Source organism: Condylura cristata, unplaced genomic scaffold (genome assembly GCF_000260355.1).
Source record: "Condylura cristata isolate star-nosed mole 26May11 unplaced genomic scaffold, ConCri1.0 scaffold00008, whole genome shotgun sequence".
NCBI classification, from domain to species: Eukaryota; Metazoa; Chordata; class Mammalia; order Eulipotyphla; family Talpidae; genus Condylura; species Condylura cristata.
In genome coordinates, this window is record NW_004567109.1 from 28,876,642 (window position 1) to 28,890,975 (window position 14,334).

Sequence of the window (14,334 nt, forward strand, 5' to 3'; positions counted from 1 at the left end):
TCTGTCCCTGGTGAATCCTCTCACCCTCCGCATCTCTGGCCTGTACCCCAGTTCTGTACGAATAAATAAATAAATCTTTAAAAAAACAACTGAATTAGGGCCCTCCCTGGTGGCGCAATGGGTTAGGATGTAGAACTGTAAGCTGGCTGCAGCTGTGGCCCCCGAGGTGACTCACATAGCGTGGCAGACCTCTCCTGACTTGCCTGCTGTGCCCTTTGACAGATACTTCGTTGACCTGCCTGTTCTGCTCTCCACTCTGTCTCTGGTGAATCCTCTCACTACCCCTGCACCTCTGGCTTGTAACCCAGTTCTGTATGAATAAATAAATAAATTTAAAAAAAAATTAAAATAGCATTATAACTATCTTACTAAACAAGCTGGCTTCCTAAAGTTCAGTAGACCTAAGACTTACATTCTATTTGGGAATATTTTGGCCCATAAGATATTCTGCCTTTTTTATTGTTTGATTAATGAGTAAAATAAGTATAAGACTTGTGCTCAAGTGAAAAATAAAATAGTTTTCATAATACCCAAAATAATCTTTTGGTAAAAATTAGTAAATGCGTTTGTATCCTAACATTGAAGAGACATAAAACACTAATTTACCTTCAATAGGTGTTCTTTTTACTGGATGATGTAACACGGAGCTGTCCAAAGTAAACACAGAATTTTCTGCCTTTCTACAATAAAATTATGCAATAAGCTATGGTCATACAGACAAAAGGTACAAATAAATCACAATACTCACTTAAAACTGTCAATTAAACAATCAGAGTACCACTGACAGTGCTATGTGGCAAATTAGTGTATCTCAGCAAACCTTTTATAATTCTTGAATAATTTAACCGTATGGCCTGATTTGTCACTTTGATGATATTTGATTATACAGATACCATGATTTTTCAAACAAAAATTGATCTCCATACTTGTAAGGTAAGGTCCTTATATATAACCAAGGGGATGGATAATATATACTCTCAACTCTCATAAATCCAGATCATTAACTTTTAATGAAGTTAAAAGCTGGAACTTCTTTCAAAATCCAACCCAAATAAAGTTTAACCTTCCTTTTCTAGAAGACCACGAACAATGTGAAATGAGACCAGTATATGCACACATGTGCACAAGGGTCAGTAATTCACTCCTACCTGGGTATCAGAAGGAAGATTACCTGGGCCTGGACGAAATACTCTGCCTCAACTGGGTCTATGACTCTGCTCTAGGTCTGCTTTTCCAGGCCTCAAACAGACCAATGTTATTTTTGCCTTCAGGTATAGGCAGACCTATTCTCTCATACTGTGTATCTTTGCAGGGATGGCTCAGGTCTCAACTGCAATGAAATTTCCTCAGAAAGGCCTTCACTAATATGCAATAGAAAACTCTTTCTCTTCCTCTCACTGTCCCTCCATGCATTACACCACCCTATTATCAAAGCAATAACTTTATATTATTTTGTTGATTATGTTTCCCACACTGGAATGTTAACTTTCAAAAGGGCGGGAATCTTGGGACCTTGTCTAACTTGTTCATAATTGCATCGCCAAGGCCCAGGTCAGAATATGGCGCACTATAGGTTAAGTGACTAAATGAATAAATGAACAGATTCCAAAAACCACCAGCATAAAACCAAGTGTGGTAAGGACACGGAGTAATCAAAAGTCTCATACACTGCTAGTGCAAAACCACTTTGGGAAACTGGCAGTAATTACCAAAGCTGACATATATTTTATTTATGGAATCACCCAATAATTCCAACAGAATACACTTGACAGAAAAATTTCATCAGCAGACATGAACCAAAACATTCATAGTACTATGAATACTATTATTCAGCAATGAAACTAAATCAATGGTAACTGCACCCAACAACACAGGGGGAATCACAAAATAATGAGAATTTAAAAATTAAATTTTTTTTCTGCTATAAACTGATTCCATTTACAGGATTCAAAAACAGGTAAATATAATCTATGATGTTAGAAGTTAAAATAGAAGGCAATCTAGGTTATTGGGCATGAATGTTGGAAATAAAGTGGGAATGACTGGGAATAGTGTGTTTCTGTGAACCTGGTTATGTTTTATGACCTGGATACTGGTTACAGGTATTCTCTTTAATAAAACTCATTGAGCTATCCATTTATGATTTGTACATTTTTCTAAATGTATGTTATTCTTTAATGAAATTAAAAAAAATTAGAAGTCCTTCTGGAGAGGCAACATAACAGTTATAATTTGTATTGCTACCTCAGTCAACTCAGAATTTCATGTCATATTCCACTAACAGATTCTCCAAGAAAGACTATGAATTCAGTGAGAGGCAGGTCTGATTAGACTTCGAAAAGGTTTTGGTTCCTGTAAGATACCCACTACCGGCTCTCAGTCCCACAGATACCAAAATCTAGAACGTACACACCACCCAGTCAAAGACTCCACCCGAATAAAAGATAAAGGAGTTATACTAAAAATAATGATAGCAGATGTTTACTGAGCCAATATGACAAAAGATGAAACCAAAACTGTATTATATTTATCTCACTGAATTCTCAAATTCTAAAATATTAGTATACACTAAGAGCATAGCAGGTACTCAATAATAAATATTTACTGAATGAAAGGTAAACATTATTATCATTAAAAGGTAGTAATTTGTCCCAATGTTGCATAGGATGGCACAACCTTAATTCAAACGCTGAGGGAGTAAAGCCTATGGAGGTACTTTTTCTTTTCTCCCCAAGGCTGTACAAGTGGATAATGTTAATATAAGCCCAAGAGGGCTTCTACTGCTTATTAAATGTCAGGCTTCCCAGTCACAGATGGAGGTAAAAGGGTCCTCGATTTTCTTTACCACAAAATGGAGATAACAGAAATTTCCTCTTATTTAACCAATAATTATTAATTAACTATTGTGTGCAGATAATATCCTATGATTATTGAGGATTAAGTAAGATCAAAATGGCAAATGCATTTCCTCACTCCCTTACATCATTTTCTAAAGGACAGTAGCTTTGCTTTCTTAAAATTACTTGATGATTTAATTTTAATTTTTGGGTATTCATAGCCTTGTAAAGTCCACATATTTCCCTCTGTTATGTTAAATTACTTGATGATTTAATTTTAATTTTTGGGTATTCATAAGCCTTGTAAAGTCCACATATTTCCCTCTGTTATGTTAAATACTAAGCGGGACTTAGCAAAGACCATGCTCTCACATAGGAAACTTCTAAGGGCACGCAAAAACAAGGAAGAGGGTAGCATTTCTACAGACAACTACATATCTGACATATCTACTAATAATTACAGCAGTTTCACCGTTACCCACGATAAGAATCTAGCATCTCTTGTTTCTATATTCATTGATTCTTTTCCAAGTGTCAAAACAGAAGGCCTTTCTATTCTGGAGTGAGACTAGAGCAAGCAGAAGAGGCGCCCTGAGAGTTGTCGCCTAGGTAAGAAGGTGGATGGGAAAAGATGGCACTAAAAACCCTGATGCTTAGTCACATAAGCACAAGTTTCCTTCTGGACGTAATAGCTACAACCCTAAAATGGAATAATAATTCTGCTCCGCCTGCCAGGTGGTGCTACCTACAATACAGCTGAAAGGAGAAAAAGAGGCGAATGCCTCACAAGGCCAATGAAATCAGAAGGGATGGTTTAAGGTCATCACAGACAGTCTCAGGGCGCCTAAGGCAGGAATGCTCACGCGTCCCCGCCGCTGGCTTCCGGCTTCCCCACAGCAGTTTCAATCCCTGGCGGAGCGGGAAACCGTTTAGGATCGGGATATAGAAAAGAGAAACGCTGCTAATGGGTTCAGAGCAGCCTGGCACTTTACAGGCGCTTAGTTAACAGATGCAGAATAAATTAATGACCAAAAGTTTCCGGAGAAATTCCTCAGGTCTAGCGGCTCAGGTCCCCCTCCTTCCCGCCGATGGCCCCACTCACGCTGCACCGAGCCTTCCCAGAGCTAGGAGCAAGCCCTCCGCTCCCGAACCTCCGCTCCAGGAGTTTGAGGTGCTGCAGAAACTCTGACTCGCCCCAGTTGGACTCTTCTCACAGTCGCCGCGCGCAGGACTCAAAGCAAGCGCCTCATTTGGAACCAAAAGAAAATGAAAAAATTTCGCGCCAAACGTCGTAGCCCCGCCCCCGGGCGGTCCCTACATTCCATCACCAGCCAACCCGCACGCACCGCCCACCTCAGAGGAGACACGTGACATCCGTCGGTCACCGTGCGGCGGAAGTCACATAGATGACAGGCCTTATTGGTTCCGTTGGCGGAGCCGTTTGCGAAAGGAAGTTCCTTACGCAGCAGCTTCCGGTTTCAAGATGGTCGCCTAAACTATTTAGTTTTCTCCATCCCTCTTCGTTTTTTTAAAGTCTGGGTGTGACGTATTAAAGGACTCGACGGAAATAGAACTGAAAGCATTCTAAAATGGCGAACCGTACGGTGAAGGATGCGCACAGCATCCACGGCACCAACCCTCAATACCTGGTGGAGAAGATCATTCGAACGCGAATCTATGAGTCCAAATACTGGAAAGAAGAGTGCTTCGGACTTACAGGTGAGCAGGAGTGCGCGGACCCCCGGCCACCCAATGACCTAATTCCCCCTAACTGCCCGTTGTGGGACTGGCCCCTGCGGAGAGGGTTGGAGAGGAGAATGTCAGCCATTCAGAAAAATCTTATCACCTACTATGTGTTGGGTTTTGGGAAAGTAGATGAATCTGATGCGTTCTTACTCCGAAGGGTCTCGGTTTCTTGGAGTCATTCCATGTTTAATGAGAACATGCTGGATCCCAAAAAGTTAAAATTAAGGGACCCTAATCGTACTAAAAGGATGTCAATATGCCCGAAACCAAGTCCACATTCGGGTCCTGTTATAAGTAGTAGTTATTCAGAGAAGTTTTCCAGTTAGTCTTCCATCTCTGTTTGATTTTTGGTTCTCCTTTTTAATAAGCTCTGTCACCCCAATCATGGCTACTTTTATTGTAAAGCAATTCTAAATAATGCATCGACCTTAAGTGGTTGTTCTGTGGATTTAATGCAATCATCTGTAAAATGTGTTTGGTATAGTTAAAAGTATATGTTAATTAAAAAGTTTTCAGTAATCAGTGATAACGGTGGTGCTAGTTGTTTCATTGTTAGTCATTCCTGTGCTGTTACTATTGCCACCACCATTGTCTTCTCTGGATGAGTCATATTGTTTACCTGAGTTGCCATTACATGGAGTCATGTAAGATTTAATTTTGGGCCCATTTCTCATTCCATAGTTCTCTCCTTTATCACCATATCAGTTACATTATATATAGATGCCTTCAAATTTATCTCTAGCCCAAATCTCTCCCTGAAATCCAAAACTCTAATTACCAGACATGCAAATTAACTTGGTTCAAAAGCGACCTCTTGAACTTACTCTATGAACTCAAGTCTTAGCATACTGTCAGTTTTTTCTGACACTAGTCACTGCCTAACAGTAGATTATGTTCTCTTGTGAAGTATTTTCATTGCATTCTGTAGTTTCTTTCAACTACTCGTAAATTTCAGTGCTTTAGGCTTTGCCGCACTGTAAAGTCCATAATAATAATTGCATCCCTCTTCTTTACCCTTGTGCTTGTAGCTCTGGTACGTTCTTAACTTCTGACTATAAGTTATTAGTCGTATGTTGTCAACTATGTTGACTGGCTCATAGAGTCACTTTCCCTTAATGATAGCTATTATTTGTTGTATCCAGTTCTTAATAATTGTATTGTTGCATTTGATTCTCATGATAGCCCTTGAGCCAACCACCTTTGTTATTCAAATTTGAACTGATAGGTTAAAGGAGAGATGATTTGCCTTAGTCCCTAGAGCTAGTGTTTGACACATTGGAAGGTGGTTTTCCCCATTCTGTAGATGACGTTTGCTCCTTTATAAAGCTATTAAGGATTTACTATTTTGTTTCTTATAATTCTTACTCTGGCAGTTTTTTCCCCTACATGATGGGGACAATCATGAACTTTGAAGACTGCTTAGATTTAAATCCAGGCCCTGCTACTTTCTGACTTTTGTACCTTGAGCAAGTCATTTAACCTTTTTTCGACCTCATTTTTCTTAGCTGAAAGTAGGGATGATAGTACTTACTTAATAGTTTATTATAAGGATTAAATTAGATAATATGAAATGCTTAGTAGAGTACCTGACATAATCCTTAGGTCTATCCTGGGTGCCATTATTACTACTACTACACATACATATTTGTGTTCCTTGTAGTAAACTGTAGATGAGTATTCTTGAACAGTTAGCCTTGAAATAACATCTCACTGCTTAAACTCAACCTTACCTAACATGTCTGAGATGTTACTCTTGTTTTGTTTTCTAGCTGAACTTGTAGTAGATAAAGCCATGGAATTAAGGTTTGTGGGTGGCGTCTATGGTGGCAACATAAAGCCAACTCCCTTTCTGTGTTTGACCTTGAAGATGCTTCAGATTCAGCCAGAGAAGGATATCATTGTAGAGTTTATCAAAAATGAAGACTTCAAGTGAGTGAAATATTGACTAATATGAAAAGTTTCATTTCCAATTCATTCCAGAATTTGGTGTTGGTTAAGAGCGGTGAAAACAATATCTTGTTTCCATAATGTGTTCCACTGTAGGATTTTGCTCAAGTCGTGGTCTTTTCTAATTTTATTGATCATCTTCTTTTTCAAGTCTTGGTACTTTTCCCCAAAAATGCTATTTCATAGCCTCACTGAAAATATATTAAGCAGAAGTGAATACTTATATGGGTTGGTTAACAGTGGGCTTGCAGGGGTAACGAAAACAAAATAATGTACTGAGAGGGAAAACTTTGGTGTTAAATTCATATGCCAGACACTATTACTTATTAACTGTGATCCTGAAAAAGTTAATTTTTTTCTCATTACCTGTAAAATGGAGACAATACTACCAATTAAGTATTGATGTGAGGGCTAAAAAGGATAATTCTTTGCCTCTCATAACATAGTGCCTGTTATGTGGTAAACACCCACCACATGTCAGCTGCTCTTAATATTTTTAACTCCATTCTCAGAGTCACAAATACAGGCGGTAGAAATAATTATGTGCAATGTTCTGTTCTAAAGGGCTTACATAAAGATAAAATTTATTTACTCCTCACCAATAAGTCTATAAAATTATCTTCATTTTACATGGGAGGAAATTTAGACAGAGAGGGAGTAATTTCCCCAACGTCAAACTGCAAGTGGCAAAACTAACTTCAGAATCCCATATTCTTTGCTATATAATTTACCATGTAAAGAAGCTTTGCATTTCAGATGCCTAATAATTTATCGAAGTGGAGAGTTGAACAGGTGGTTGGATGTAGAAAAGAGAAAAAAAATCTTATAAAACATTAATGGTTAGGATATAGCTAACTCTTATTAGACACTATGTGCTGTGAGCTATTAAGTCTATTAAGAAGTGTATTGCAAGTTTCCACAGGCACAAAGTGATAGAATGGAAATCTGAACCGAAGTCTCAGTATTCTAGTTATCTTTCTTCTGGCCATTCTACCTCTAAGATGGCAGCTTTTCTTCAAAATACAAACATTATTGAGAAGAATTATAAACTCATGAATTACTTTGTATGGCCCATTCATTGCCTCATTGTTATGTATTTGTCAGGTATGTCCGCATGTTGGGAGCACTTTACATGAGGCTGACAGGCACTGCAATTGATTGCTACAAGTACTTGGAGCCTTTGTATAATGACTACAGAAAAATCAAGAGCCAGAACCGTAATGGAGGTATGAATATTGTGGGGAGTGGCCAAAATCACCCTTGGAAACCCCTCATGTAATAAAGTATTCATTATAGAAATTCCAAAAGCTATTGCTCCATGTATCATAGAAACTTTAATTCTGTCTTCAGAAATACAATGTGTTCCTTCTGTTTCTCCTGCTAATCGAGACGGTTTCATTCATCCCCTACTCCCTGGCCTGTAGCAGGCTGATACATAGATGGCCTCAGTAAATATGAACTGAATAAATGAAAATAGATGGTGATAAGGCTAGGAAAAGAAGAGTTGTGGTCTGAGTCCAAGTTTGACAAAAGTCCCTTTTGTATAAATGCCACATTGCAATAATTCTAACTAGTGAATGTGCAGGGAAGGCAAACGGAAGAGAGTCAATACTTTGTATACCAAGTACTTAGTAGACATGTTACATAGAGAGAGAATCTTTTGTTTTGGCTATCTAAATCTATTTCCAAGTTGCCTGAGCTTGTGACTTTTCTTTAGAGTTTGAACTGATGCATGTAGATGAGTTTATTGATGAACTGCTGCACAGTGAGAGAGTCTGTGATATCATTCTGCCACGGCTACAGGTAAGAAATAATGGTCTTATCAAAGTCACCCTTTTTCCTGCTAAGACAGGCAGTCAGACAAACATACACAAGAAAACACTGACACCCCCATGAGAAAATTCCTTTAATAATTAGTGTCTATGAAAAAGGGATTGGAGTGAAAGGGAAAAAAGGCAAAGTATTTAAAATGTGAGGTATTAAAAATAAATAAAAAACACAAGAAAACTAGATCAAAACTGTGGCGGTCCTGACTGAAAAGCTCTTTTGTGAGAAACTTACTTAACTGAATGGCATTTTGTCTCATTTCTACCAACTTCATAGTATTTTGGTAAGGGAGAGAGAGCATAGTAGTATACATGTATTATTAGTTATTCTCAAACTATAGGACATTTTTTGTATATCCTTAGCACAAGATTAAGTTGTCTTATGACAGTGCCAGTTCACCTGGCAACTTTGCCTTTCAGATTCTTAGTCATTCAATAACCACTGCTAAACTGCAGCTCAGAAGAAAATGGAATCAGACTTTTTTTTATAACTTGTGCTTTGTTCAAAGTGTATGACTATTGACTGCTCCCTAACCCTAGGTCTAGTAAAGTTGATGTGACTCTAGAGCAGGACTCAAGGTACTTCACCCTTAAACTGAGCTAAGCCTTTTCTGGCAAAATTACCAGCCAATAGTGTCTCAGCTATAAACTTACTGAACTAGTTTATATATGAAGTCCATCTGTTTACTGCAGGCTATCCCTATACTGATTGATACTTCAGACACTTTAACATATTAGATCATAGGAAATAGAGACAATAGGAAATTAAGATGTTCCCCTTAGTTTTGTATTTATAAGTTATGAAGTTATGAATGTAAAGAATCCAATTATGTTAAAATACTTAGAATAACCTTGGACTAGGGTTGTCTGAAATTAAATTACTTCAGTTGCTGTGCCATGGTTTGTCAATACAAGTGTTGGGTATAGAAGAGATGGATAACAAGATCTCCATAACTCATTATGTTCTCTGTAGAAACGCTATGTACTAGAGGAAGCTGAGCAACTGGAGCCACGGGTTAGTGCTCTAGAAGAGGACATGGATGATGTGGAGTCCAGTGAAGAGGAAGAAGAGGAGGATGAGAAGGTCAGACACATGACTTCCTGTATCTTTTCTCTTTGAAAACCCACCATATTGAGAGAAGTAAATTTATCTGCCAATATACTCAGCACAATCCCAAAATAAGGGCACCAAAGCTAGAACAAAACTGGGAACTATTGGAAGCAGCTGGATATTTTTTACTTGCAATTTGGGGGGAAGGGGTGTCTTTTTTTTTTTTTTTAAGTTTTATGTATGCATTCAGGAAGTGGGGGACAAGCCAGAGAGGTACAGGGGGGTGGGTAGCATCACCAGAGGCAGAGTGGGAGTGGAACAGGCAGCTTGACTGAAATACACTGCTGAAGGGGGTAGTTGGCTAGACTGGAGAGAGGTCTGCTGTGCCATGTGGGGCAGCTCCCTGGCTGGGAACCGAACTTGTGCTGCAATGTCTGCCAGTAGCTTCATAGTGCTGAGACTTGACCCCTTATAACACCAGGGAAGCCTGGGGGTAAGGGAATTGTCTATATATATTCAAATTGCTGTTTTTAAATCACCTGGAAATAGAATTTAGGACAGAATGCGGGGTGGGGGTGTGCGGGGTGGGGGTGTGTGTGTGTGTGGAAGTGTTTCTAGATAGTTTTGAGCTCATTACTGACCCATCCATCATATTTCTAGTTGGAGAGAGTACCATCACCTGATCACCGCCGAAGAAGCTACAGAGACTTAGACAAACCCAGGCGCTCTCCCACACTACGCTATAGGAGGAGTAGGAGCCGGTCTCCAAGAAGGTAGTGCCCTAGTCATTAACCTCTTCCAGGGAGTCTTAGGTACTTGTAGCCTAAAAGTCTAGATATCAGGGAAGGAAAGTGCCAGTCTGTAGAGAATGTTTATTTGCCCAACATACTAAGTATTGCAGAAACCACACCACTGCACTATCAGTGCTGGAAATTAGTTCAAAAGTGTTCCATCATTTAAGCTCAGCATGGATAGGGTTTTTTTTTTTTTTTTTTTAATGTAAATGATTCCTTACCTATTGTGTGGTCAGGTGTCTCGCCAGTACAGGCTACCCCAGTAGGGATGCCTGAGACAACTCATTACTTTGTGTCTTACCCTTAGGCTAGGTTAGGCTGATTCTCATGGCAGTGGTAGAATTCAAGAACTAGCCAGCCTAATTATGCAGGTATTTTTCTAGGGTCTGTCTGTACCACAGCTGTAGATATCCAGTTATCCAAAATATGGATAATTGTAAGCTTGGAGTCAAAGTGTGCTAAAAAAAAATTACCTGACAAAGGGTATGGTAACAAGATAGTTGAAAAGTGACATAATTTTTAAGATCCACCAACATCCAGTATACTTAAGACTGTTCTTTCTTTCCACATAGGCGGAGTCGATCTCCCAAGAGGAGGAGGTAGGCCTTTTGTGAACTATGATAGAGATTTGGGAGGTGGGCACTATACTAAATGTTAAGACAGGTTCGTGAAAATCTGCCTAATCATTTCTACAGCCCCTCCCCTCGCAGAGAAAGGCATCGGAGCAAAAGTCCAAGACGACACCGCAGTAGGTCCCGAGATAGAAGACACAGGTCCCGCTCCAAATCACCAGGTATGGCATTTGGGCCTTATGATGGTCTTAAAAAATGTGTAAGGAGTTGTTAACCCTTCTGAAATAGAGGCATTCTCACCTAAATTTTTTCCTAGAATAAAAGGAAATACAGTTCATATCTTGATTCTCAAATCTAAGCTTTGTTGGTAGGATGACGATGTTTTATCTAAAACTATAAGACCTAATTAGTGATAAATACCAACCAAATGTTTGTGAAATTAGCCCTAAATTTGCAAGTACATACTCACCAAGCTGAGAAAGGTGCTGTTACCCAGAGTTATCCCAAGTATAGAACAAAAATGTATTAAGCCAATGGAATGGATTGGGGCAGGTAAAAATGACAGAGGATCAGGAAGGTAGACTCACTCATCCAATGGCCTTGTTTTCCCCAGGTCATCATCGTAGTCACAGACACAGGAGTCACTCAAAATCTCCTGAAAGGTATGTATTAACCTCTATTTTAACTTAGGAATATCACTTTTTACTCAGAAATTAAAGTACTAAGTTGCAGCTAAGTTATACTTGACTTTTTTTGATGGGGATATTTAAGAATATGTAAATATTTTGTAGTGTTTTGTTTTTCCTTGTGGGATTGCAGCTTTGGGTAATGGTGAAAGGCATAAGCCTCAATCCCAGGGTGGTTAAGTCCCAACTTTTAACACTTAACAGTTGAGGAAAACTTTGGACTAGTCACCTTGATAAACTTCCATTAGAAAATTCCATATACCAAAAATAGTGTTACGTGCACTATTAAGTGAAGTTACTCTTAAGAAGTAATTTCCTCATTAGGATATTTTGGATAGCAACATCTGACTCAGTATTGCACTGAGACATGAAAATAGCAAATATATTTAATTAATACTGAGAATCACCCCTATCCCCATTAGCATGCCGTCTTCCTTAAAAGCCCTCATCTAGTTTAACAGCTATTAACTTTAATGATACATATGTATTGTCATTTCAGATCTAAGAAAAGCCACAAGAAGAGCCGGAGAGGGAATGAATAATGGATTCAATCTGGTTTTAGTCCAAATAGCGTACGAATTTGAAGGCATCTGTGTGGAAGGATTAAGAAACACTTCTTAGGCAGCTATGAGGTTTTTTAGCCAATATTCTCTTTTTTAAATGAAAGAGGTGCTGAGTTTTGTATCTCTTCTTGAATCATAATCTGTGTTTGAGGAATAGTGCTACCCAAAGGCTGCTTTTGACCCTGCAATACAACCAATCTTGATTTATTCAAATGTGTGAGGGCAGAAAGGATTTGGGATCTGGAAGGCATGGGTGACTAGCAAAGGTTATAGCCATCTGATTTTTTTATATTAAATTTGACATACCCATTTTGCATTTTTCTGTACTTTAGTTTTCGGTTTGCCCCATGTGAGAATCCCGAACGAAATTCATGCTGCTGTTGCTGCATTCAAAGATCAAACCAGTAAAACACATTAACTTCTACTTTCCCCTCCAGCGTCCGCAAAGTGATGATAAACATGAAAAATAACTGATAGTAACTGATTTGTAAAGACAGAATGCATTCAAATGTAAGGCTTCTGTGTCATTTAATTCACAGTTGTACTTAATACTTCAACAAACAGACGTAACACCCTTTATACAACATGCTTACAGTCGTCCCCGTCCCCCCCCCGCAGGCCTTGAATTCCAGGTTAAGGTGCTCAGCCTGTATCTTACAAATATTGACATTATCCATATTTAGTCAGTGGCAGTAGGGTTAACAAGACTAAAAGTTTGATGGAGAGAAGGGTATCTATTGTCCAGCAGTACTGACTGGAACTGCTGGACAATACTGCCATATACAAAGGCAGAAATTGCACTGCAGGAAGAGACTAGTTTTAGAAAGGTAGTGATAGGTGTGGCGGCAGGGAAAATAATGCACTTAAAGTTTGAGATAGCTATGCTGTATCTAGGTAAAATCCAGACAGTTGGAAATAGGGACTCAGTTAAACATAGTAATCTAGGCCTGAAATAACACTGTTAGTTAACTTGGGAAGATGTAAAATTAAATGAGATTTCCCAGGGGTGCATGTATGTTAAAAAAAAAAAAAAATCAACAGTTAAGTAATAGGCAATACCAACACTGGAGAATGGAGAAAGTGCAATTTAAAAACTACCATTTAAAAAGGTAGGAGAAATATTAAAGAAGTGAAGCACCTAAGGTCGTAGAAGCAAAATAAGGACTTAAAACTGCCCACTGATAATCTAAAGAGGGTTCAGAGTCTTTGCTAGTTGAGCTGTCTGTCCATACTTACCTTTCCTCTTTTAAAAATGGAAATGTGAATTGAATGGTTTCCAGCATCTCTGGTCCCAGCAAAAATTGTGAAGAGAGGATTCATTTTCTTGGGAAGTCATAGGATAAACATTATTCTGTTTGCTACTGAATTGCAGGACTTCTGTAGCAATATTAAAGCATGGTGGGATCATGTTTGAAATTTCATACTCTTTGAAAATTTCCAATACTTTAATAAAAAGTTGTTGACATGAGTTATTATAACTACAAACAGAACTACCTACCTTTACAAATTAAATGTAAGTAGTGTTAATACCCTAGCAGAGTCCTAGAAGTTCATTCTCTACCAAAGTGATCTAGGTAGGGAAATGTCTTTGGGCCAAATGATCAACTATGTCATCACCCACTATGTTTTCAATAATTTCTATCTTAAAAAAATTTAAGTAACAGAAATACCACCCCTTCTTTCTCCCAGCACAGAAAACAAAGTGGCAAACTTCTTGGGCATATGAAATCTGGACCGAAATGGGGCAGCATAGTCAACCTATAGCAGAAGTATATTATCCCTATTCTTTAATTAGTATAAAGAGATAAGTAAATGCAACACACTGAACATCTCTCTAGAGATTGTTTTGACAAACAGTATTACAGGTGAAGCTCTAAGATGAACATTGCACATTTCTGTCATCTGTGTAGAAGCTTACTGGATAAGGCTGTGAAACTCTAACATTGTTTTACTGCAGCTTACTATCCTTACTATATATACATAATATGCACTGAAAATTCAGAATGAGTTATCAGGATGCACTCTGATACTTCTTTTATCTTTTTTTTTTTTAAGATTTATTTATGCATACAGAACTGGGATGCAGGCCAGAGGTGCAGAGGGGTGAGAGGATTCACCAGAGACAGAGTGGGGAACATAACAGGCCAACTGACAAGTACACTGCTGTGGGGGGGCAGCAGGCAGGTCATGAGAGGTCTGCTGCGCCATGTGGGTCACCTCCAGGGCGGGGATCAAACTTATGCTGAAGTGGCTTTAGCTTCTTAGTGCTGTGCTAAAGCACAGCACTAAAGCACTCGCTACACCACCAAGGA

At 38.7% G+C, this 14,334-nt stretch overlaps 1 protein-coding gene across 1 annotated transcript; it reads left to right on the top strand.

Annotated features, from left to right (window-relative positions):
- Positions 1-4,250: 4,250 nt before the first annotated feature.
- On the top strand, positions 4,251-14,067 carry PRPF38A (pre-mRNA processing factor 38A). Its single transcript, XM_004679012.2, has 10 exons — positions 4,251-4,556; positions 6,353-6,512; positions 7,635-7,756; positions 8,248-8,333; positions 9,330-9,440; positions 10,068-10,180; positions 10,774-10,800; positions 10,897-10,994; positions 11,387-11,435; positions 11,959-14,067. Exons 1-10 carry the CDS (start codon positions 4,427-4,429, stop codon positions 11,999-12,001), a joined length of 939 nt encoding a protein of 312 aa, XP_004679069.1. The 5' UTR covers positions 4,251-4,426; the 3' UTR covers positions 12,002-14,067.
- The last annotated feature ends 267 nt before the right edge of the window (positions 14,068-14,334 follow it).

Coding starts and splice junctions, on each gene's coding strand:
- PRPF38A (XM_004679012.2), top strand. CDS start 4,427: ATGGCGAACCGTACGGTGAAGGATGCGCACAGCATCCACGGCACCAAC. Junction 6,513..7,634: donor ATCAAAAATGAAGACTTCAA/GTGAGTGAAATA, acceptor TGTATTTGTCAG/GTATGTCCGCATGTTGGGAG. Junction 10,801..10,896: donor CGATCTCCCAAGAGGAGGAG/GTAGGCCTTTTG, acceptor TCATTTCTACAG/CCCCTCCCCTCGCAGAGAAA.